Consider the following 27332-nt stretch of genomic DNA (forward strand, 5'->3'; position numbering starts at 1 on the left):
TGAGGGGAATAGATTTGCCACTAAGAATGTTTAAAGTGGGCTCACAGTGACTGATACAATCACAATGGAGATTAATTTGTTTATAGAATACTTATATATATATATATTATTTTTTAAATAATTTGGATCAAAACATCCTTCCTGTAATATTTATTTTCACCCAAACACTGAACGTATAATATGGAGTTGGACAGGCATTTGCAGCACAAAGGCCCTAAAAACATTCAGATCCCTTTAGAATTAAAACTTTGAGAAGTAAAAGAAGTTTGCATCAGTTCAGTCTTTGAGCAAAATGTAGGCAATACATATTGAACTCTTTGAAGTATACTGTACTGTATACTTTAGTCTCTCTGAAGAGTGTTGCATGATGATGCAATTTTTTGGGGGATTGTTTACCAAAATTATTTGGTCATTCGCAGAATGCAGTGAAACCGATACTGTTGCAGTGGGCAGCAGTAGGAGCATATTCTCAATTAGCACTCTAGCATTATATCCCTGAAGTCAACAGCCATTTGAAAAGTTGTATTCTTCGTGCTAATAAGGGAGTATCAAACGTCTAACCAGTTTGAAGGAGTTTGGTTTTGTGAGATTTTGATTTAAAAACTCAAGGGGGGAAACTGTATACCGATATGGAATGTTACAACAGCAAGCAAAGTTTGAAAATAACTTTAATGTGTTGGCGATAAAATCTTGTTTAAAGCTTCAATTACTCAACCAACTAGAAAAGTAGAATTGATCTTAACGAACTTATCAGTTTCACTTTATGTTTTGAAATGTAATGCTATTTGGAGTGAAAAAATTTTTTGTTCAGTGCACCCCAATAAGGTACAGCACATTATTTTAAGTTCAAGACATTTTAAAGCGTAATTATATATAGTTGAGGATATAATAATTTAATTAAACTTTATAGAGATATAGTTGAGAAAATAAATAAAAACTACAGGACACAAATATTTCAGATGCAGTAATTTTCAAATGGTTTAATATGTAAAAGTGCATTTATCCTTGCAAAAAGCTCATCCCAAGTCAGTTAACAAATCTGGAATTAATTCACAATCACAAAACATACAAACATTCATGTGTCATCTGAACAGCAGCAGGCGCTCCATCAGTACAGTAATTCATTACTTCTGATTTAAGAGTGAGAAAGTGAGAGAAGGTTCAAGTTAAATTTAAATGTCACAATCAGTATTAATTACATCATTAAATTTGTGCATGTATGCTGTAATGAGCTTTCAGTTCTTTTCGAAACATCACTAAATAACACCACACTATACATGTTCTGAAGTACGTTTCCTTGGCTATCATCAATGGCATTTTCAGGTCATCACCTAAAAAACAAGGATTAGTGATTAAAAAAGCTTGTAAGAGGTTCAATATGAATCCATATAACTTAAAATTATGCATTAATAAACTGATATACTGTATTTAAGGCATTCAAATTAAAAATATACAAATGTAATTCAAAACAGTCAACAATCACTGTACTTACTATCTATGCACATGGGGAGGTGTATTCACTCACAGACATTTCACCTAAGAGGAAGAGAAACACAATAGTTTCTTGTGCACTACATTGTTGAAAGTAAAAATGCATTATGGTAAGATTAAATAAAGGTTAACAAAGCACAATTATGTAACGTTTATATAATGTTGTCACATCATTTTACAAAAAGTGAATATCTTTATCTGAAAAAATAAATAAATAAATAAATAATAATACAGCTTTACATTCATAGCTTTACATTAATTTTTTATCAGAGGATGCTGACATCATTTTGCTGGGTTGATAAATTCACACCTATTATATTTCATTTCAAAGTCTTCTGAGCACACAGTGATAAATATTGTATATTAAGTTAAATTAATAGAATAAAGCAATAAGCCATAAGAGGCTGTGCATTACAGTGGTTTTACCACAAGTAATGGGGTGTTCTTACACACAACAGAAGTGGAGTGCCAATGGTGGGAAAAGTAATATGATAAAAGATGCCAATGTTCAATAAACAGTTTAATTTAACATTAATAACAATCAGAATAAACACCAAATAAAATAGTTCAGTATCCTTACTATCTGAGTTTGAAGTTGTCAAGCAACATGGCAATTTGGTGCTAATTATTATAAAATGTGCAATCTCAGGTGTTTGTTTATAGTAATTTTACATTGGCTTTGTACATGGCTCATCCAATCAGAATTTACAGCTGGAAATATTAGTACATTAGTATAATATACTGTATAAACACGTACTGGTCTTGTAGTAGTCATAGACTTTCACCACAGCTGGTTTCAGATTATTTACTGGTACGTCTTGCAGGAGCTTCACGGTGAAAAGCTTTGTCTCCTTGTTTTTCATCTTAAAGAAAAATTAATTATATAATTAAAACAGATCCCATTCACAGTAATTCCATCTAGACACCAAAACCTACTAATCTCTTTTATTGTCAAGTCAAAATACAGCAGGTTCAAAAGTAGGATCCCCAACTAAAAATCTAGAGTTCAACATATATTTTAAAAGTAGAAAAAAAAAATAATAATTTTAAAACTAAGAAACATTATGATGTAAAATGTTAACTTCTTTGTATAAAAGGTCAAATGTCCTTGCTTCCATTAAAGCACACAAGATGTGCATTCTCAAAATAGTCTGCATTCTCATGCTGGAATAACATGGATCATAAGGTTTTGTACAATTTTGTGGAGTACATGTCGGTTCAAGTGTGTGCTGCCATTAAAGGAAAAAGGGGGACATGCTAAACTATGGAAGTTCTGAAATTTCTGTTAATTTTTCACACAAGTTGTTATGCTAATAATTTATAAAGAAATAATTTTCCTAAACAGTTTCCTACTTTAGCCATCTATCTAAAAAAAAAAAAAACTAAAAACCCCTCAAGATATTTAAATAAAACATTCATGTTTACCCTATCCAAATAGATGAAGACGTGTCCCTTGTCCAGGTCCACACGTCTGATGGTGGGGTCTTGCTTCAGCTGTGGAGACAGAGGAATGAATGAGAACCAATCAAACACTGTGTGAACAGCTTGAGATCAAAGGAAAGACCAGAAGCCCTTCAAGTGTCACTCACAGTCAGCAGAGATGTCTCATCCAGCTTAAATCCAGACAGCAGCTTGACATTAATGATCACCATGTTGGTCTCATCTCGTTTGCCGTTATATCTGTCACACAACAGCAACACAATCACACATAATGTTCACAACCACACAGTTTAGTGTGTAGTCTGGCAAAAAGCAAATTGTCTATTTTGTCAGAAAATGCTTATTTTATTTTGGTTTTGGTAACACTTTACAGTAAGTTTGTATATGGAACCGTTACATCACCAATTACATTTCAAAAATATTTTTGCATAAATATACTTAATAGACTGCTCCATACTTTATGCTAAAGCCAGTATTTAAACTATAGTAAAGGAACGGCATTTGTTGACAATTATTTTAATACATTTTAAATATATATATATATATATATGGCTAGTATCATTATGCTCACTGGGACTATTTCCATTAAGGAAGCCGTTAATTTTTTTTATTTTAATTGTACATTTTTTTTTGCTAACAGCAGAGAATCTCACCTGACAGTGATATTTAACGTGAGAGCTGCGTTCTTTGTATTGTTGCAAACTCCAAACACATTTGTTTTGATGCCGAAGGCCGAAGTATCAGGGGGAGGTGGGATATTGTAGTGCAAGGCAAACTGAGATGCAAAACACAGAATGATATCAAGAATTAATGGAATTTTATCACTTTTATCCACTTCAGAGGCTGTTCATAAGAGAGATAGAGAACACTCTAACCTGCACAAACACACAGCCCTTGCCTTCTGCCCTCAGATTGTATTTGCCTGTTGGTTGCTGCAGCTCTTTCTCTTGGTAAAGAAGTCTGTTTTGCTGGTTCACGGTGAACTGGTATTTCTGGTTTGAGGGGGAGGTCACAGTGACAGTGATGGCTCCTTCTGGACTGTAGACGGCAGCACTATACTTAGCGAGGGCCTGGAGGGCCACCACTGTATCCTATTCACAGCGAAAGAGGAAGCAACACCAATTACAGTCAATAAAAATAATTATTTACATGGATATACACGTCTTATAACATCACATAGCATAGTGCAGGGGTTCGCAAGCCCATGGACCTTATTCACGGTAGCGCCATCTTTGATCGTCAATGAAAACGAGGCTGTGAGGGATAGACTTACAGTCTCTTCAGTGGCAAGAATGGTATAAAGCTGTATAAAGCTCCTAGATCACATCTGATTTTCCACAGCTCATGTTGTCTGGAGTTCTTTGTATACTGAATGTTCTTAGATGGATATTTTATCAACGTTTTGTCCGTGGAATGATCCAAAAACACTTTAAACTGCAGCACAGCCCATTGAAGGGACTGTACGTCTATCCTTCACAGCACGTTGTCATTCCCGTCAAAAATCAAAGATGGCGCTAGCATGAATAAGGTCTAAAGTGGTTTGTGATAGAACTGCAAGGGTTTTGTTAGATTGTGATAAATGTGAAATGTCAAAGCCAAATTAAATGTAATAAAAATACAGTACTGTGCAAAAGTCTTAGGCACATAAGATGTTTCACAAAAGCATTTGTCTCAAGATGGTTATTTATATCTTCAGCTTTAGTGTGTCAATAGGAAATATAAATGTTAGACTCCCAAACATTACTTTTGCAAATAGAAAAGATTAGAATAGAAGAACAGGGAGCCCTGCAACAGATGTCATGGCCCCCACAAAGACCCCGACTGAACATCGTGTCAGTCTGAGATTACATAAAGAGACAGAAGCAATTGAGACAGCCGAAACAGACAGAAGAACTGTGGCGAATTCTCCAAGAAGTTTGGAACATCCTATCTGCCAACAACCAAGAAAAACTGTGTCCAGGTGTGCATAGGAAAACTGGTGCTGTTTTAAAGGCAAAGTTGGTCACACCGAATATTGATTTAGCTTTTTTATGTTTACTTTATGTTTTATCCTCCATCTGAATTCATAGTTGATATGGCCTCACATGTACTTAAGTATAATTACTTTGGTTTTGAGAGTGATTTTTATCTTCAGAAGAGTGGAACAGCAATGGGGTTGATTTTTGCTCCTAATTATGCCAATGTTTTTTCTTTTTTCTTCTTCTTCTTTTTTTTTTTTTTTTTTTTTTGTGCTTTTTTATAAATGTTATGTTTTTAACAACAACGCCAATTTATATTGTTCCAGCAGCGGTACATTTTAATTATTTTAATCATGATGTGTCAACACTGTGGTGTTTTGGTATTGAGAAGGTGAAGGTGCCACATAGAGGTGGTAATATTGACCTTATTCTACAGCGATTTGAGGTGTTTTGGATTTACACTCTCCAAACGCTAGCTCCTATGGGTCTTAATGATGAGCTTCCGTTTAATGTTACATTGTAATTCTGATATTTTGACTGTGTTTTATATACAAGAGCATGTATACATTTACAAGGGGTTGTATGTAGATTTGTTATGTTATGCAAAGGTAATTTACATTGTTTTTTTATTCATTCTAGACATAACTTGATTGTGTGTTGTAGATTTGGAATCCTTAGTTGTTTGTTTTTTGAAATGTATGAAATGTATATTGTATATTTTATTATTGTATTCGTTCCTTTCAGAGGGGGAACTGGAGATAATACTAGGAGGCTATTTTTTTCTGATCATTTTCTATTGGCAGGAATTTTGCTTTGAATATCCACTAGGAGGCTAATATTATAATAATTAAATTATATAATAAATATAATAATTTTTTCTGTATGTCATTGGGCATGACTTGTCATAACAGATTCTCATTGGCTGCTTTGTATTTGGATGGGTTTCACCCCTAGTTTGTAAACATTGCCCGATGAAGGTCTCATGACTGAAACATTGCATTAGTACATTTATACACAGATTGCAAGCAACGGAATTGTGTGGGAATCATTCCTTTGGTTATTCTCCTATTACATTTTTCTTACACACCTGCTCACAGGATTTATCAGGTGTTGTGGTGGTGCTTCTTTTTTTAAAACATAAATCTATTGGGGCCTGGGTAGCTCAGCGAGAATTGACATTTATATATATATATATATATATATATTCAGAGTCTTAAGTAATTTTGGTATTTTTTTCCTAGAGCTTAAAGTAAAACATTTGGTATTACTGCCTGGATTTGAACAAAATTATAAAATAAAAGTCTCATGAAAAGCTTACATTTTTGAGAAAAATAAATGTTGGCTTACATAGTCTGGAATATTCTTCTATTAGGCCTATTATTTTTTTAAAAACAAGCAGTGAAACAAATGTTTTTTTTTTATTTATTTATTTATATATATATATATATATATATATATATATATATATATATATATATATATATATATATATATATATTATATTTGAAAAACTTGAAAATAAAGTCAGGTGGTGTAACCAACATGCAGGTAGCCATTTTGTTGTCGTGTGACAAAAAAAAAAAAAGAAAACAAGCATAAAACAGAGAGGGCAGCTTTAGACCCTCATGTCTGTGTGTGTGAAGTTAATTTTTTATTACATTCTTGACTCAAATTCATCAAATAAAAATTAATGATATTTGTAAAAAACAAATTCTTAAAAAATATGTTTGAAAACCTTTTAAAATTAATGAAGTTATGTACACTTGTACACATGTATTCAAGGAGAAAAATGTGAAGATGTTGTTAAATTAATTACATTTATTGAAAGGTTAGTATTCCTTTAAATCTCACAGGGTACTTCAAGTAAACTATTTAGGTCAAAGGGGCTCAGCTCACAAAAAAGATTGAGAACCCCTGGCACAGTGCAAAATACTAAATTATACTAACTGAGGAACATGAGAGAAAGAAATATAATATAAATAACATAACTGTACCTGTGTAGAGGAGAAACCTCCATAGGCGTTTTGCTGCTTGACCAGCCAGCCCACAATACTAGCAGAGTAGCCGAGCCCAAATTTAGGCAGCGTAGGTCCAGAGAGCAGCGCTAGCAACACGTAGGCACTCATCTCTACCTCCAAAGAGCCTGGCTGTTGTGCACTGTTTGCATTAGTCCAGTACTGCACAACCCCTGAAAATAACCATGGCAAGTAGCCTTTAGACTGAGGAACGGTGATTGTGCTTATTAGAAGCAGGAAGAAAATAGATATCCCTATCTAAATAATAGAGATAACTAGTAAGGTTATCTAGTTGTTCAACAACAGATCAACTAGTGAATTTCTTTCTCAGTTTTTTAAGAAAGCATGTTAACAATATTGAGTTAAGTTAGTTTTAATTATTGTAATACAACAGCGAGTCCAACAGCACTAAGATGCTTTACTGTTTGCATCACTCTGCTTCTCCGTGTTCGTGGCTTTCCAAATAATGGTTGGGATTCTGATTTATCATTCATTTTTATTTCATTCACTGAGTTGTTCAGTGACCATTTCTGGAGATTTTGCATATTAACAAATGAAAGTCTTTTATGTTATAAGTGAGTCATTTAATCATTGACTGAACTTATTCATTAAACAACACTGAGTTGTTCACCACTATTTTCACAGAAATGCATGAACTAACTAGCCAATTTTTGTCTGAAATGTAAATTATTTATTACTTTCACTTGTTTGTTGAACTGTTGTATCCATAGTTTTCTTGACTTACTACTGGGCGCCATGATGATTCTGATTGTCACGTGACTGTATTCTGGTTCTGATCTCCATAAGAAGCAATGTAAAAACTACTGAAACGAGCGATCCATATGGAGAACAACAACCATTTTAAGTGTTTGTTGGAGTAAAAATGAGTTCATGCTCAACTTGTGCAGTTGTTGGCTGTCAACACTTCATGTCCTCTACCCACTCGAGTGAGGCACTGTCAAAAGACGGTAATCTTGACTCTCTTAAGTAACGGCAATATAGAGCCACATATTTATTAATTTGGCAGTTTTTTACGTATATGATACGCTAAACATTACATTATCCACTGAAAAATATGCTGATATAAAAACATACGCCAATGCAAGTGAAAACACTGGAGCAGTCTCCAAAATGTTTATTTTATGAATCGTGGAACCAATGGCGTAGCCAGCAAATTAAATTTGGATGGACCTCAAATTTGTTTTTTTACCAAAAAAATTTTAACAACAGTGGCGCATTCTAACAGTTCTTTCACACTTTCAGAAATCAGAATTTATGCATTTTTTATACTATTTTATAAATATATTTTTGTAGTCAAAGAGTAATGTCTAATAATCTGGGCTCACCCTTGGCTACGCCACTGCGTGGAACACCTCCGCATTTAGGAAAAAGGTGGACAAAAGCAATTTTTCTCACAAGCAAGAGTGCAGTTGTTATTTTAGAATTCAGAATCTTTGTCTTATTTAATTGAGAGCTGAATGGAATGGAATGGAACCTTGTTTCTTGGCTCGCTGGTCCAAGTTGGAGAGGAGTCTCTGCCTCATCTGTGCATCCCCAGCAAGAGTGAATGTGTAGGAGAGCAGGGCAGTGAAGTATGTGTTGTTCAGGTTACTGGAAGCCTCCTTCAGACATACAAGGCTCTTCTCCACCATAGGATCCTTACAGAGGACACAAAAGATTTATAATTAAACATTGGGTGAAATGTGTCAGTTTCCTTCATTAGCCGCAGTGTATGTATTGAGTTAGACTTTGATTTATCAGTTACATTGTTATATTGTGAGTTCATTAATTAGGACCCATATAGAGCATCTTACTCACAGATTTATTAATGCCTAATTCCAGCAGTGCAGCAGTGATGTATGCAGTGAGAGTCACATCATCACTGACACCACCCTGTGAGAGAGAGAGAGCAGGGAAGAGAGACATTAAGATGCCCCCCAGATTTTTGAGCCAAGTGAATTTTAAATGCAGCCTCCTAAAAAATGTTTTTCTCTTTGATAATTTATTTGTAGGTAAAAAGGTGTTTGTCCTAAGCACTGTGGCAGAAATCACCCATTAATTTGGTCAGTCCAATCGAGACGCACCTTCCGCAAATCATTTGCTATAAATTAAAAAATTCTGTCATGATCTACCCACCCTCATGCTATTAAGTTGTTAAGTGATTCTTTCTTTATTTGTTTGTTATTTTTGCTTCGGTCACATCTCGTCAAGGGAAAGAAAATGAGTCCGCAATTGGTGCCCTCTCCTAAAAAAGTGTGCATGATCCCTCTGATCCGCATAACACAAAAGAAAAGCCCTGCAGATACAAATGTTCAGTTTATCTGAGCTGTCAACACTTATCCAATTAAACTTTGAGGGAGGGTGTGTGTTTTATTGGCTGGCCAGAATATGCAATATTCTCCTGTAATGTTCTGCTCTTGGTGAGGACGGGAGCTCTGAGCCCCGCTGTCCTCCTCTCTTCCCTTTTCTCACCTTCATCTCATTGTGGAAGAGTTTCCCCACTGAGGTGAAGCAGCCGTTCTTCTGCTGCTGCTGACCGAGCCATTCCTTTGCCTGGCTGATGTACTTCTCATCTATAAATATGTATTTCTTGGCCCCCCCGAAGGACTTCATCACGAATGCAGTTAACCTGAGGACACAAGCAATGGATATTTGTGTCAGAATCTTTAATCTATACAGTCAAATGCTCATTTTAGTAACTTTGTTTGAAACGAGATGTTTGACCTTCAGAAAATGTTAATCGTTAGTATCAGGAGGTCATACTAAATATTATATGAACTGTTTAGCACATTTTGTTTAACCCAGTTACCAAAATTGGGAACATGTCTAAATAAAGTTTAGAACAATAATCTGTGCAATTAAATTAATTTCCAGCAATAAACTTTGAATAAAAGAAACATCAAAAAACAAAACAAAACAAAACAACATCAGATAACAGGTTTGCAAATGAAGCAATCAATATTTATATTTATAATTTTGGGACATATTTACAATTTTTTTTTTAACCCTGTCACCAAAATTTTGAATGTGTCTAAACACAGCTTAGAATTCTGTGATGCTAGGTAAATTTTTTGTTACAAAATAGTTTATATAAAATATATAATAGTTCTTAAAACAAAAACCATGAAATATGTACCTCTAATGCTTTCACCAAATTGTACCCTATCTGTGTATAGTTCTATCTGTTTTTAATCCTCTTGAGGCTGTTTCCTTGTCTAAATTCCATGTGGATTAGGTTTTCTCTAGCAGCCAATTCTGAAAACACCTTCTGACCAGAAGTGCATTAAGTCCAGTTATACAACTGAATGGTTTCATTATGACTATTTCAGGCTCACCATGTGTTTCCAGAAGCATCACTCTCCCCAAAAGCGCTGTAAGATCCATCCTCATGCTTGTATTCCAGCTCTCTCTGGTATCCTGCAAATTAACAATGTAAAAGAGATGGAGATGTTTGATTATATGTCAATATTTGTGTAGTGTCTCAAAGCAGCTCAATTATAAAACACAACAGATGAAATGGCTATACTTTTGTAAGCATGACAATTAATTGTCTTATTCTACTGACATACATTTGTATATTATACTTGTATCTAATTCAATATGTACAAATTATTTAAAAAATAGATTTTTATATTTACATTTTACAAATGTGAGTGATATTTCCCCATGCATAATATGAATTAATAAATAATAATTTCAAATAAATTAATAATAAAACATGGATAACTGTAGTCCTCTAAGAAGTGCAGTTTTGCAAATTTGGATGTTCAGTTTATTAGGAAAGGTAATTTGTTTATTACTGGGAAAAGCATTCCTAGCACAGTATGGCTGAAAATGTAATTATAATCTAAAGGTCACTGAAATGGTTTCAACCCCATTTCTGCCTGCCACAATGTAGCTGTAACTGTTAGATGCATTAATATACTCTAAGCATTGGAAACAATCTTCTGTTTCATGACAACATTCTCATTATATCTCAGTATAGCTGTCCTCACCACTCTCCAGGAAGGTTTTAGCTCGTCCCTTAATCTCAGGAGTGAGCTGCCCACTGCTCTCCAGGTACTGAAGGATGTAGATGTTAGGGGCAAAAAGCAGCATGTTCTGCTCTCCGCAGCCATAAGGCATAGCCAGCAGATTAGCAATGTTCTTCAAAGCACGACCCATCAGATCACCTACAGTATGGACCAAACACAGGTGACCAAGCTGAGATGGTGTATATTTATTGATACATGGATAATATTTTTTGAATATAATGTATATATATATATATATATATATATATATATATAGCAAAGTGTACATATAATGCATTTAAACTCACCCAGTACAGTGACAAAGCTTTTAGCAGAATCCTTCACAAAAACTTTAGGTAGAGTGAGCGGGACCGTTGTCTCCACTGGACGGTCTAATGGAAAAGTAATAAAACGTCAAAGTAACGGCTGTGTTGATCTACTGCACATGAAGGTCTGATGACTTCCAAACTCAGCTTTAAGGAATGTTCTGGGTGCGAAACAAATCAAGCTCTATGGACAGCAACTGTTTTAGACTGTTGATTACCACAGACAATAATCTGGACAAATTTGTAGAAACAAACAAAAATCATGTTATAGTAGGGCTGTCAATAGATTAAAATCTAATCTAACTAATTACATGAGATGTTGATTGATTAATTGAATATATTGGTATTATATAGATTATTCGGTTATATCAGTATTTGCAGAGAAGTGCCCCCAAATATAGATAATTCAATATACAGTAATAAAAACATTTGTAAATATAATATAATTACAAATGTATCATAAATAGAATAATTCAGAGCATTTAAAGACATTACATGATTGTGGCAGACAACTAAAGAATTGATTAGAGAATACACAAAGTGGCTTAGAAGTCAATATACTGTTTGTTTTATTTCCATAGAATTTAAGCCTAACACTGGGCTACAGTCTACGGCGATCCACTTCAAAACGGAGTTCAACACGATCTTGTGTCCATCTGCATTATTTTTGGTCAATGTACATTTCACTGTGATTGCATTGGTTAAACCAACCTTTTAACCATGAAACTGCAGTTCTAGTTAAATGGTTATGCGTTACTGAAATAATTCCTTTGGGTGGGTTTTTCCTCTATGAAAACAGCCCCTTTATGGTATCCCATTGCATCTTATGTTAAAGTTACAGGCTTTACATGGTTATAACATGAGTGATTCTATCTAGTACTGTATGTTTATTAGTCTATTTAACATTTACTCTGGACCAATGTAAACATGATTTTTGCTTGACTTTACAAATTGATGGATAAGTTGAAATTGTTTTGTGTGGTAACCACATATGCTGTTAATACAGCTTCACTTGTTTTGAACCAATAACATTTATTTAACCATTGATGAAAAGTGATAAAACATTATGGTACTAACCTGTTAGGCAGATGAGTTCATTGTGAGTGACTGACTGTTTAGTTCCCTCTGCCTGCAAAAAAAAAATAAAGGGTAATAGCAATCAATGTTTGTGTCGATTGAATTCAAAATTGCGAACTGGATTACTAAGGCAAACAAACACACATTAAAACAATTTCTGAAAGAAGAAGAGAAAATTAATTTAGCTCATTTGGTGTTACTGGTATGTCACTGCTGAAGTATTGTGGAGAAAGGAGATGTTTGGCAGAATGAATCTCAGTCACCATTCACTTCCATTGTATGGAAAACAGATGTAATAAAAGTTAATAATATTTGAGATAAACATACTGCCTGACATCTCCTCTTGTGTTCCATGGGATAAAGAAAGTCTTGTGGGTTTGGAACAACAGGAGGTGTAAAAATCATTTTTTGGGTGAACTATCCCTTTAAGAGTGCTCACCTCCACCAGAAGTGTCTGCACAACAGTGTCAACACGTCCTCTTTCGGGCACTGTCACTACCTCCTTGCCACACAGTTCCTTGGTCTTCACGGTCTCAGCACTAACTGTGAAGTTCACTTCTCCTGTAACACATATACACACCATTCACTCACAAGCGAGTACACAATACCGTACCCCTGGGTGAATGTAATTTACAGAAACAACAAAGCACCCATGGGACCTGCGATAATTACCAAATCTGTGAAAGTCAATGCAGGACATGTCAAGACTCGCTTAAAAACATTCCTGTTTTAAAGGAACAGTTCATCAAAAAACTAAAATTCTTCAAAATCCATTAATATTCACTTAGGATTTTCCTCCACTGTTGTTTTTATATCTAATACACAATTCTGCATATTTAGAATTGGCAGGCTGCAATTGTCAGTGATGATTGGTCACATTGCATACATTTTGTTCTGTTCCTCACACAAAGCTATTGTATGTCTTCAGAAGACTTGTAATACAGCACACAAGTCTTATGGACTACTTTAATTGTGCTTTTTCATTATTTCAGCGTTCGAGAACCCCAATCCAAAGTAACTGATTATATGGAAAAGAGCAGCCAGTGCATTTTTCATCATTTCTCCTTTTGTGCTCCAAAGAAGAAAGAAAATCATACAGGTTTGGAATGACATGAGGATGAATAAATGATGACAAAAAATTTATTTTTGGGTGAACTATTCCTAGTTCAAATATTATTCTTGTCTATAATACATGATCATATGTTAAGTTTTACCTTTAGTTTTTAACTTTTTAGTAGAACCAAACTGCTATTGAGAGTTTAAATGCAATTTCCATTTGTTTTGCTTATATAGAAGTCAATGTATTCAAAGTATTTGGCTTACCCAGGGCAGAAGGTGTAATAATCCATTCAAATGTTTTGCTCTCCCCAGCGCAGACACACTGAGTGTACTTGCAACCTTTACAAGGTTTGGCAGAGAACTTCTTTGAGTTTGCCAGTGTTACCTTCACCTTTATTAAAAGAGACAGGGAAGTTTACAGTGGCAGCCTAAAGGAAACATCAACTACAGCAGAATTTCACAACAAATGTTTGTAAAACCACGGCAGGACAATTAAAAAATTGCTGGGGACAAAGCACATGTCATGGGCATACAGAAAGTTAAGGGTGCTTACCATGATACATTTGGAGAGGTAGTTGAATACAGAGGCTTTGAGAGTGAACACTTCCCCACGAATAACAGAATAAGGAAGGGTCAGGCTCACAAAGAAGGGCTGGAAGGCAGTGAGATTAATGCTTGGGGCTACTCCGAAACCAATAGGAGATGTACAGAAAGCCCCTGCTGCCCATTTAGTAATGGTGTCTGGGACAGTTTTTGCAACATCCACAGATCCTGACCTCCTGGTGAATGAGAAAAAAGTATATTGCAATTCTGTATAATTACAAACGACTATATATACACAAATTCCATGGCTTATTTAATACACACCCCACAGGGACAAGATCCCATATCCAAGTTTCTGGAAAGTATGTGCGAATGGTCTCAACAGGACTTTTCATACGTCCACCATCAAACATGTTTGCTTCTGGTTGAGCAGCAGCCATAGATGCACCTCCATCCACTTGAAATGTTTGAGTTGAAAACGTGTAAATAAAATAAAGATAAACGAGAAACGTCCAAATCCTGAAAAAAATATCTAAGTACTTACCATTCTTCATATTCATCATCCAGTTACAAATAATAGGTTGTTTCACATCAGAGTTGGTAGCGATTTTGATTCCAACTCCCTAGGAAAAAGCAAAGATCATGTTAAAGGGAACGTTTGACTAAGGTTTACATTCTACAATGAAAGTGAATGGTGACGAGGCTAACATTCTGCGTAAGATCTTCCTTTGTGTTCCACAGACGAGAGAAAATCATACAGGTTTGGGACAACATGGGGGTGAGTAAATGATGACAGAAGTTAAATTTTTGGGTGAACTATTCTTTTAACTGACTCTTAGATGGATAGTGTATTATGAGGCTCACATGAACTTGCACTGAAAAACTGCACTAAGAAATGGGTAGTATTATGTGGAGAGGATATAAAATATCTTACTTTAAAGATGTTGTAAACATCATTTTTGCTGATGTAGTAAGGGTAAAAACGGGAGCGCTTGCGTCTTTCAACCAGGTAGTTATGGCAGATGTAGGGCTCCCACTCTTCAACATTGTATGGGTAACCTGACAACATTTGGACTGGTAACATGTTGAAGACCTGGAGATTAATGACACATATATGTGAATATATTTATACCCAGGATTAACAATGCAGTATCCTAATGATCACTCCAAACATTATAAAAAGAATAGTTCACAAAATAAATAAATAATTAAAAAAAAAAAAAAAAAACATTTATTTTAAATTTAAATTCATTTACTCACCCTCATGTCTTTTAAAACCTGTATGACTTTCTTTTTTTTCCCATGGAACACAACAGGAGTCATTAATTGCAGAATGTCCAAACTGCTTTTTTCTCTTCAATTAAAAGCAATTGAAGTGAATGGTGACCATGACTGTCAAGCAAGACTTTCAGTGAATAAAAATGTAAATTTCAGTCTATTGTGCAATCATACAGACTACTTTTATGGTGCTTTCATATAGTTTTTTGTCCTTTTTGGAGCTTGACAGCCCTTTCTCCCCATCAACTTTAATTGTATGGAAAAGAGCGGCCTGTACATTCTTTAAAAACTTCAGATTTTTTTGTTCCACAGATGAAAGAAAGTCATACTGGTTTAGAACAACATGAGGATGAGTAAATGTTGACAGAACTTAAATTTTTGGGTCAATTCTTCCTTTAAGCTGCATCCAATATTCACCAAATCAACAATCAGAACAGTTTTTACACACATCCTCCCGTTCCAAAATAAAAGGTTTTCAGGACAATTTTAATTTAGATAATCTGTTCATTTATGTCATTCATTGTACTGTAACCTACAAAGTCTGCGTTAAGATCAGCCTCTGGTTTCAACAGCAGCACGCTCTGATCAATAGCCCGCACAGAGCACAGGGAACCAGGCTGGGCTTTCAGTTTAAGAGATGTCTTCTCTCCAGGTAGTGCAGTGGGAGATGAGAAATTTAAGGACACCTGTAAAAGAACAAACACACATTAATGATGAAAAGCAATTGCATAAGCTTCACCTTTTATTGAAGAAGGGCACATTGAATTTTGAAATGAGAAATGTGATTTCATGTGGGATTTTCTGACCTTGTTCGGCAGGCATTGTTCAATGGGGAAGTCCATACTGTCTGCTACAGCTTCTCCACTGGGAAGAATCGTGTACACTACCACCTGGGCGATCGGAGACAGGGCTGCCGTCTGTTTTAATGAGATTCTCAGTTTTCCTCTGTTTTCTGATATGATAGAGAGAAGTGGGGGGGGGGGGGGGGCATTTGTGATAACCACGAAAATAAACAGAAGAGAATAAATTGTGATTGCTGTGATTTAAATTCATTCGGTACCTGTTCCGTTCAACATATTCACAGAGAGACGACCATGTTGAGCCAAGCTGCCTTTGGACAAGACCTGGAACCCACAGGGTGGAAAATAACTGTACACCAATTTATAAAACACTACAGAGCTCTTATTTTCTAGTAATTTCTAGTCATTTTTTGTCATTTTTCATACATTATTACTAGTGTAATTCAGAATAAAGCTTCAAGATGTTAGTTATAAATATTTGATTGTGAACTAAAAACAGGTCAAAGAGCTTGTTGAGTATTAGTGCAGCAACTGGTGGGTTGTAGCCCAAAAATGGCTTGCAGGTCTGCTCTGATAAGGTCGCTGATGGCAGCAAATTAACAATGCTAAATGCAAATAATTGAAAAGCACTAACTATATATTCATGCATTTAGGAAGACAATCAAAATAGACTAAAATCATGTTGCATTAATGTTCCCTTTGTTAAGTGTTAATAAATCACACTGTTTATGCATTTACAAAATTACTAATTTCCCTACTCAGCCTATGTCATGTTAATTATTTTGCAAATTGTTGAGTCTAAGTAGTTCATGGTAATATTAGTAAATTTCATTATTTTAAGGATATTTTTGTTTATTTCAGTACGAAAATCAATTTTGGTACTGTGCTGGGTCGCCACTTGATTTTCAATGTAAAATCTGGATTCTGAAGCAAAACTAGACGAGAACCACTGCACTAGAGTATGACTGCTGAAATGAGACACATGATGGACAAATAAAAATATATGAATATTAAACATGCTGTACCATGTAGAAGAAATCCAAGGTTTTCTGACCCGGTTTCAGTGCATTGCCTTGAATGATGTAACTGGCCAGCACAGCTGCTTCAGTCTCACAGTTGAACTTGCCTGGAGCCTTCACCAACATCAGGAAACTTTTGCTTTTGGAGTAAAAGGGACTTAGCGAGAGATAGCCTGATTGATAAGATCTGACAGACTGGTCTTTATCCTCTTTATGCTGGGCCTGATTAAAAGAAAAAGTATGTAAATCCTTCTACTGAACATATATATGTATGCCTTTGTTTTATGTGTACATTGCTGAACACTTTTCTTAAAAATTTTATTGCATACTGAAATACAGTTCTGGAAAATAATTAAGAGACTACTGCAAAATTATCAGTTTCTCTGGATTTACTATTTATAGTTATGTGTTTGAGTAAAATAATCTTTTTTTTTTATTATTCTATAAAGTACTGACAACATTTCTCCCAAATTCCAAATAAAAATATTGTCATTTGGAGCATTTATTTTCAGAAAATGACAACTGGTCAAAATAACAAAAAAAGATGCAGTGTTTTCAGACTCAGAGGAGATTGGGCTGGCCATGACAGGGTCTTGATCCAGTGGTCCTCCATCCACACCTTGATTGACCTGGCTGTGTGGCATGGAGCATTGTCCTGCAGGAAAAACCAATCCAGAGTTGGGGAACATTGTCAGAGCAGAAGGAAGCAACTTTTCTTCCAGGATAACCTTGTACGTGGCTTGATTCATGCGTCCTTCACAAAGATGAATCTGCCCGATTCCAGCCTTGCTGATGCACCCTCAGATCATCACCGATCCTCCACCTGGTTGTCTAATGGTTAGACGGAGACCTGGAGAGGCCTTAAAGCCACACTGTCTCACACCCACTGTGAAATTTGGTTTAGGATCGGTCATGGCCAGCCCAATCTCCAGACCTGAACACCATTGAAAACTTCAAGAATGTGATCAAGAGGAAGATGGATGGCCACAAGGCATCAAACAAAGCCGAGCTGCTTGAATTTTTGTGCCAGGAGTGGCATAAAGTCACCCAACAGCAATGTGAAAAACTGGTAAAGAGCATGCTAAGGCACATGTAAGCTGTGATTGAAAATCAGGGTTATTCCACCAAATACTGATTTCTGAACTCTTCTTAAGTTAAAACATTAGTATTCTGTTGTTTAAAAATGAAATTAAATGTGAAATTGTTTTCTTTGCATTATTTTAGGTCTGAAAACACTGCATCTTTTTTGTTATTTTGACCAATTGTCATTTTCTGCAAATAAATGCTCTAAATGACAATGTTTTTATTTGGAATTTGGAGGAAATGTTGTCAGTACTTTATAGAACAAAACCAAAAATTTTATTTTACTCAAACACATACCTATAAATAGTAAATCCAAAGAAACTGCTAATTTTGTAGTGGTTTCTTAATTTTTTCCAGAGCTGTATATACAACAGAAAAACCATTTAAGATGAATAAAACAAAAACACTGCCAACCTGTAAAAAGACAGGTAATTCTGACCAATCTGTTGTGTTGAAGGAGAAGTAAGCAATACCATTGCTGTCTGTGGTCACTGTCACATTCACACGTTTATCACCATAATTTGCATAGACATACACTTGTTGATTTTCCAATGGGTTGGACTTTGGATCAGTGACCAGAATCTGTTTAAAAAGGTACATTTGGAGAAAGACAACAAGGATCAGCTCACATTAAACAGTTTCTGTACAGAACATGCCAATGCTTTTCCTTTTCTTCAGGCAGTGTAATTATCTTCAAACATTACTTTACTTGGTTTTGCATTTTATTCTATTTTATTTCTATTTATTCCCTTTATTTCAATTTATTTACTTATTGTTTTATATCTACGTACTCTCTTATATTATTTTTGTTAATAAAAAAATTTACTTTCGCTATCGTCAGTTTTACTCACTCGCTCCCATGTTCATATCATTTAAAAAAGTTCAGCCATGAAAGTATATGTGGCGCAAGCTGATTGCTGGTCCTTGAGGATGTTATCTGTTTGCCAATCGGCCCGCTGTGACATTTTAAGCCAATCGACTCGCATGGTGTAAGCTGATTGGTCCTTTGACATGTAGTCAGATAGCCAATCATCTTGTGTCTATCTCTTGTGTAAGATTTAAATGGCTCAGTTTTGCTGGCAAACTGGTTTAACTGCAGCGCTCTGCAAGAGATTTTTCTATGAAAATGCTATTTGCTCAGGTGGTTTGCTGGGGATTTTCTTCTATCAAATAGTATGGTAAGATCTGCTTTTGGCCATGACACATAGAAGCACATCTTTAACAATATAATCATTATCTGGGTCATTAGATTAAATAAATCCATGCATAGTTAGTCTAAGTCACTAGTTGAATAATCGCTGGGCTTTCCTGGCTCAGGTACACATTACGAATTAGGTCACTAGCCATTCAAGTATTTCGACCAAGCAGGACGAGGCACACATAGAAATGTAGTTCATAAGGTTTACACCATTTGGTCAGTGGCCATAGTCACACCTAGCTAGAATACACTTGGTGGACATGGCTCTTCTCAGCAGCAGCAGTACATAAGTCTTGGCAATAGATCTGCTTGGTTGGGGGGCTGTGCTTGTGTTATGCGTGTGTGCAACTTCCCTGATTTGATGGGGGAGTGTTTGTAAAGTCTATTTGTGTAACAGCATGTTCACACATGCTCAATGTATCATGTCTTGTGTTTTTTCTAATTGTACAGCAGCATGTCCACATGCTTAACTCAGTATGTCTTTTCTAGCATTAAAAATCTTCATACTTGCTACGTGTTGCTGAGTGATGACAACTAACTGCAGCCTGTGCCAGCTAGATATCACTTCAGTCTACTACAAAGGACTTCACAGAGGATGAACTGACACCAACTCCATCCGTAAGACATGGGATAATTCATGTGCCACTGCGTGAACCTTGGACTTATGATGGACCCCACCGAACCTCACCGAAGTGACCTGCCTGTTGAACTGCAATGCACCTCATTGATCTCTGCCTGCATCACCTTTGTTTATTGATGGACTACACTCTTGAAATGGAATACATAGACTATCAATTAATTGCCAACAAAAGCCTTCATCAGCCAACTAACAAAGGGCAACGCATCTATGTGAACTTCTGCAGTTAATCTAGGATGGACTGCAAAGACACTAGTTTAAACACTGGCTCTTAACACTTACTTAGCTTAATAATTTTAAAAAATGACTTGCACTACAAATTAAAATCTAATATTGCATTATATTCATGCTGTTTAGCCAGAAGGGAACTGGCCCCCACAGTAAGCCTGTTTTCCCCCAAGGTTATTTTTCTCCATTAACCTACATCTTATGGAGTTTTGTATTCCTTGCCAGTCGCCTTCGGCTATCTGTTCTAAATACAATTATTATTTACTTATTTAAGTATTTATTTTTAGACACAATTTACAGTTATATTTTTATCAAACTGCACAATGATGACTATTAGATTTTATAAATATTACAGCTTCATTTTCTGTTAAAGCATGATTTTCTGTAAAGCTTCTTTGAAACGATGTGTGTTGTGACAAGCGCTATACAAATAAAAATTACTTGACTTGACTCTGCAGCAGCAGCATCAGCAGCATTAGCAGATCTAGTTCATCAAGACCAATATCTTGTCAATATTCCATACCCACATTAACATGCTAAATCCTTCTGAGAGTTGTCATGGGTGAACTTAACTAAGTTGATTAAAAAAAAAAGAAAAAAAAAGTGTCTTGTCAGCTTTACGTAATATATTTGTGTTGGAACAACATGAATACTTCAGTTTGGTTAACTGAAACTGGGCAGATGATTTGTAGTTCCCATCATGCTTTGCATTGGACTCAATATGGAGAGTACATGTTAAAATTAAGCATTATTTTATGTCTTTGTGCAACATGAATATAAAGGGGGAGACTTGTTAGTGTTTTATGTTTTGTTATGTTGAGATTTAGAAAAATGTCTGTTATGTTGTAGTTTTGAGGGTTACCATTATGGTGAAGAGTGAAGCTTGAGCCTAGCATTCTAGATACTGCTTTTACATAGTAATTTTAATTTAAGAAAATGTATTTCAAACATATGGAATCACTGTCCATGATTTAACCCTAATGTTGTTTCACGGTCATTTTGACCCGGACAACATTTTTTTTCAACAACTTTTTTTTTTTCTTAATCCAGCTGGAATAAATTTAATTGATTTTGTTCACATATGGTATCTGAAAACACACAAAGGAATTTGACAATTTTCTTTAATTTTTTTGGTTTTATTTCACTTTGTTACTTTTGTTGTGTTCCTGGTCAAAAATGCCCGGCCATTGGAAATGAATGGATTAGACTAAAAAATACATAAATATTAAGTGTTCAGGAGCATCCCAAACCTTTAGATGAGCACATATTTAGATGTGTGTTTGCACACACAAAGTCCACGGATATGTGCACACACACACCCACACACACCCACTCATGCATGCACGCACACACACACACACAAACACACACACAATGTGTGTTGAGCACCCTCATGTGCATCATCTTTCCATGTACACTCTGAGGAATATTTCAGGATCTACTTATCATATTATATTGTGTTTGGGCTTGTTTGAATCAGAATAATCTGCTGTAAATTAAGATATGTCATTGTCTATGTTATTTGTATGTTTCAGGAAGTAATAAGGAAAAACGTGACAAAAAGCCACTCCTGTTTATCATATTTATGTGTGTCAATGGGAATGTCATACACTAATATTCACTGCAGTTTAGCCTCTCAGTGAAACAAATTCGCTCATTGCATTCTACTAATTGAGACCTTTACAACACATGGCTATCTCATCTTTTTTATGGTTTTACCAACTCTGAATATAATTGTTGTGATAACAAATTTGCAAATGATAACTAAACAATTCTTATTTGTCAGCTAATTAAACAGCATTATTTAAGAATTGCCATTGTAAAGTCCAGATTCTAAGCTTTAAAATGACACCTATTTTGTTCAGATCAAACAAGTGGTTATTCATTTATTATGTAATTATTATTTTTATTTATTTATTTATCTGCAGGGAGTGCCCCTCACTGGCCTGTTATAAGCTCAGTTAAATTAATCCATCTATCAATAAAATTATATATATATATAAACATCTTCAAAAAAGGAGTACATTCATAATTACTAAAAAAGAAATTGATAAAAAGATCTAATGCAATATTTTGTGATAATATATACAATATGAGAGAATTATAAACAATCTTAGTGGGCCGGTCATTTTTGACCGGGAACACAAAATGAACACAACACAAGGGTTAATCAAGTTCAGCCAAAGAGTTATTTTTTGAGGGTACTTTCTCAATTTAATTTTCCTCATTTTCTTCCATTTAAGTATATGTATGTGAATGTACCTATATTTTCTATGAAGCTCTTTGTTAACATTATTTTAAAAGGTGCAATATAAATATATTTTGTAATAAATTTACTTACTATGCTACTGTAAATTAACTGCTACTTAACTGCTAATAAAAATTTAATTAATAAAACTAACTGTTTGTATATCAAACAGTTGTTTATCAATATTGATGTAAAGCAAAATATGATATCCAAAACAAAAAAAAGAGCTGTAATGGTAACATATTGAACTGTTTATAAAGGTGGATGAAAATGCACTGTGGACTGTGATGCTGCTTTTGCTCAGTTTACTCAATAAAAAGATGGACTCTGTGTGAAGCAGTTACTGTACCTTTCCCTCAAAGTCAATGCCAGGCCTATATGTCGCTAATGTGTCCACAATGGAAACTCTGACAACTTCATTGGTGAACTCAGCTCTGGCAGTACCCTCCAGAATTACCCCTGAAGGACCAAAAGACTATGTAACTCATTTTAAAACAATAGACATGGACATCAACTGTTTTGTTTCATACTCTTACCTGTTCCATACTCTTCCACTTTGCCATTCACTTGAAAAGATCCGCTTGAAGTCAAGCCAAATTCTGTCACATTGATCACCTTAGACCCACAGCCAGTCTTGTCAGTCTAAACAAGAGAACACATATATTTTAACACACTAGCATACTAAAACACTAACGAGTTTGGCCAATGTATCAGAAATGTTGTTTACTATGGAATTGAACTGAATAAATAGGTGGGATGGAGACAGGTGAAGTGGGGCACTTACTCTAAGTTTAATCATCTCTCAAATGTGTACACTTTTCCATTACTAAAACCATTACAGACAAATATGAAAATAAATGATAATAAGTAGTGGGTGTGGGAAGTAACAAACCGTCATAGAATATTTCCTGCATATGTTAGTCATTTTAGGCATAGGTCGAACAAACATTTCAGGCATCGGTTCCTCAAGATTTTCACGCATAGGTCGAACAAGCATTTCAGGCATAGATTCCTCAAGATTTTCACTCATAGGTCGAGGATACCAGTAAAAAAAGTGTTGTGCACATACTTCAGCGTTCACAGACCCCAACACTGGCTTTCCATAAGTGTATCTACAGACAGTGAAAAAGGAGGTAATTTATCAGGCTGATAATCTCACTGAGACAGAGTTTCATGCCTCATTTTTCTGCAAAGACCTGTACACTAATTGTAAAAATGCTTACTTTGCACAAACTTTCAGTGTGACCTCTTTGTCCAAGACGGTTATAACGGGTGGAAGATGGATGTTCACTTCATACTTTGGCAGAACTAAAAGACACATGAAAAATAAAATCTAGATAATGTGATTTAAAATATTGCCTTTAAATCTGGAAAAATCTTACACTTTGTAAACTGATACGTATTGGACTGATAAATTATGAAAAACAGAAAGTTTTTCCCACATTCTGACCGTATTCTTTAATTTCAAAGTTCTGTGATGTTTGTTGGTTCTTCTCATCCCAAGCGGTGATGGTGTAGTAACCCTGAGTGGCTCCTGGGGTCATGGGGTGGGAGAGGTCTAAAATGCCACTGTTTGTGGACTGGTTCAACCACTGACCAATGCGATTGAAGTTAGGGTCCTATAAACAGCAGTGGCAAATAAAGCTACAGTGGAATAAAACTGCAATCACAATGCTACAAGTAATTTAACTAAACCAACAGATCTCATGGCTGTTTAAATTATTTTATACCATACCTGAAGCTCTACTGTTTGGAACTGCAAGACAAAGAGATAAGACATTTATTTCAGTTAGGCCAAAAGAACAATGACGTATTTTGTTTGCACTCTCATTACAGTAAAATTCTTAGTGCTTGTAACACAAATCTTCATCTGTACAGGCCGTAGAGCCTGTTTTGTTCGAATGCTCTGGTTAAACAAGCCTCTGATTTTTAAACAAATTCTGAACACACTTCACCATAACTTGCATTTGCATTTGAACAAAAGTACGTTCAAGCTATACATTCTATCAGTATGTTTATTACATGGGTGTTTCATCAACTATGGGCACTTTCATGTCTTAGGGGTTGATTCTCATTCAAACGAACAAATTTGAACTTTTTTCCTTTTTGTTACATGATGGTCTCGCTGAAACTGAATTTGAAACATTTAACCAAGCCATCATCATTTATTTTTGGTACTTTAATATTAATCTCTGAAAATCCATTATAAAAATACAAATTATTACATGTTTAAAACTATGGCAATCTAAACAAAGAGTGAAATATACCATTTCAATATTAAATTATTTCATTTCCACAGTTGTGGCATCATTTCCACCACACCAAACAATTTTGTCCCTAATAATCATAAAAAGTTAGTTTACTTGTTAACCAAGTCGACAAAAGTGTCAGTGAAGAGAATGTTTGAGATGAAATATGAGACAAGTAATATTCGAAGAAAAAAAAAAGGAAAAAGAAATCAAGGTAAATATCACTTGTGAGCAGATTTTTATTGGCCATCATTTCCAATCAAGATGTAATTTTGCCAGATTACACAAAAAGTGTGAAAATGGTATTTAATTGTGTGTATTTAGGATCTATAAAACGTAAGCTTTGAAATTAGCCAGTTAAACATTTTATTTCGAAAACGTTAAACAAATTTAATTTCCATCACCATCATTTCCACCACAGAATTCCATTAAACTCAATACAGAATTTAAGATGTAGTGGAAATGACAATGTGGTGGGAATTTTCATGACTTTCAGAAAAAAGTCAAAAATGATTTAAATCTGTAATGCATGTACATACACTGTTGGAAGTAGACAAATGGGAAAAAAAAAAAAAAATCACAAATAATTATAACAAATTCAGAGAGTGTGAAAAATCTTTTAACAAGACTTTTCTTTCTAAAAATCTACAGTGCTGAAATTGGGCGAAGTTGTATATATACTGTACATACTGTACATATTTACTGTATGTAATGCATGCATATGAATATATACTTTATATAAATGTATGTATGGCTGTTTCTTCAACTTCTGGCACTTGTATCACTGCGGATGTCTAGAAAGACAAGTGTTCTTAAAAAAAAATTGCACACAAAAAAACTTAATTTGCCTACTAACAATGTACATGTTGGATATATACTGTATATTTTTCTAGAAAAAAGTTAAAATAATTTTACCACTTGATTGTGAGGCAAGAAACTGGAATCCAAAGACACAATGCGAAATTTAACTGTGGAAGACAAAATGATTATTAGAGAGAGAATATTAGCACATGGTTTGTGGAGTGAATCAATTAGAGTAAGCGTGGTTATATTAGTGTATGCTCAAACTAATTCTTAGAATGGATAAATATAAATTCATATTGACAGTTGAAGCTCTCAAACAGTAACTTGAAAAGACAAAGTATTACCTGTTTGTCCCGGCTTGTAGATAGGCTTGTCTGTTTGGATGAAAATTAGCTTTGTTGGAGGTTTGATGAGGATCTGAGTTGTTTTAAGTATGGATGTTGTGTTCCCTTGGATTGCAACTTTGACATTTGCCACAGAATCTGTAGTCACAGAAGGAACCTGGAAGATCAAAAGCAAGTCAACTCACACTCATCCATTAGTGTATAAGTGGACTATAGATGTGGAAACTTGTAATACTACATCAAGCATCATTTTATTTATTATCAATTTATTAAACTATTTTATTTATTTATTCATGTATGTATTTATTTATTTACTTATTGGCTCCTTGACTTTGGCGGGAGGAGTGCAGTTGACATGGTGTATAGGGCAGAGAATGACCATGATCCTTATATTACATTGCATTATCAGATACCCAAGCATCTCTAAGTACAATTAAATTACAATTTATTAAGCTATACCTGTATTTAGGATACTGACCTTGAAGGGGACACACTTATAGAAATCACTTTTTATGGACTGCTGATTTAGAATGGTCACATCCCCATTGTCGGCAATCAAAGTTACCACTAAATTAAGTGGCTCTTTGGGCTCATGGATCTGTGCACACAGAGTCTCTGTACTGCCACCCACTGCCTGAGAAGTGACTGCCACCAGGTATATTCTGAAAAAGACAGAAACACAAAGTAAACATCAGGATACATTCCCATACAATGCTGTTTGATCCCAGGATTGTTTTGGGTGCACAGTGACCTGAATGTCTAATGTGTGCTCTACTGAGGAAGGGGGAGTGACTCATGTGTTAAAGGCAACATATAATTGAGGCACTACCTAACCAACTAAATAACTAGCTAATTAACTAGCTAGCTAGCTAACTAACAAACAAACTAACTAACTAACTAACTAAATAAATAAACAAATAAATACTTTTTTGCTTCATCCATTGGTCCTTTGCACAATAAACAAGCATAAATATACTGTATATTCAAGTCATGTTATGTGATTATTATTTTATTATTTTATTACTAATTAAATATATAATTTTGTATTAAATATAATTTTACATTTCAGCATTTCAGAAGCAGTATGTGTCAGTACAAATTTGTCCCCAAAAGTTATTATAAGGTGTACAGTTAGTCTAATTATAATGAACTTTTTATAAAAAAAAAAAAAAAAAAAAGCAGTAGACGTCTATGGTATGTCCCCATTGAAAATATTTGTGCGAGCATGTTGTATGTGATGACCTCAAATTGCAAAAATCCTAAACTTTTCCTCAGCGCAGAAGTTGAAAGCAGATACTTGACCATTCTCGTCAGTTCTTTACCGTTTTCCATTATTTTATATAAATATAATGATAATAGTTCTTACGGATCAGTCGCTCCTCTGATCAAACCACATTGCAGCAGCAGCAGCAGCGTAAGCAGCTCCCCAAGCACTCGCATCCTGAGCAGTTTAGTCTGGCAGTCACTCGCAGAGAAAACTTGCCCACTGATTCACTAAGTTGGAAGTTTTATAGTACATAGT

The 27332-nt window shown here is 34.9% G+C and overlaps 1 protein-coding gene across 1 annotated transcript; it reads right to left on the reverse strand.

Annotated features, from left to right (window-relative positions):
* Positions 1 to 953: 953 nt before the first annotated feature.
* On the reverse strand, positions 954 to 27332 carry LOC127429838 (alpha-2-macroglobulin). Its single transcript, XM_051679113.1, has 36 exons — positions 27177 to 27332; positions 26289 to 26472; positions 25811 to 25967; positions 25578 to 25630; positions 24149 to 24169; positions 23864 to 24032; positions 23637 to 23721; positions 23306 to 23525; positions 22950 to 23055; positions 22763 to 22872; positions 18517 to 18684; positions 17026 to 17241; positions 16261 to 16324; positions 16007 to 16152; positions 15737 to 15886; positions 14857 to 15015; positions 14467 to 14545; positions 14247 to 14379; positions 13933 to 14158; positions 13644 to 13770; positions 12760 to 12881; positions 12321 to 12372; positions 11226 to 11309; positions 10900 to 11076; positions 10240 to 10321; positions 9377 to 9533; positions 8723 to 8797; positions 8400 to 8562; positions 6884 to 7077; positions 3807 to 4022; positions 3585 to 3706; positions 3081 to 3171; positions 2917 to 2985; positions 2249 to 2354; positions 1493 to 1536; positions 954 to 1331 (listed from the first exon to the last, which is right to left on the reverse strand). The coding sequence occupies exons 1-35, from the start codon at positions 27248 to 27250 to the stop codon at positions 1496 to 1498; spliced, it is 4398 nt and encodes a 1465-aa protein (XP_051535073.1). The 5' UTR covers positions 27251 to 27332; the 3' UTR covers positions 954 to 1331; positions 1493 to 1495.

The sequence above is a fragment of the Myxocyprinus asiaticus genome, chromosome 39 (assembly GCF_019703515.2).
Source record: "Myxocyprinus asiaticus isolate MX2 ecotype Aquarium Trade chromosome 39, UBuf_Myxa_2, whole genome shotgun sequence".
NCBI lineage: Eukaryota > Metazoa > Chordata > Actinopteri > Cypriniformes > Catostomidae > Myxocyprinus > Myxocyprinus asiaticus.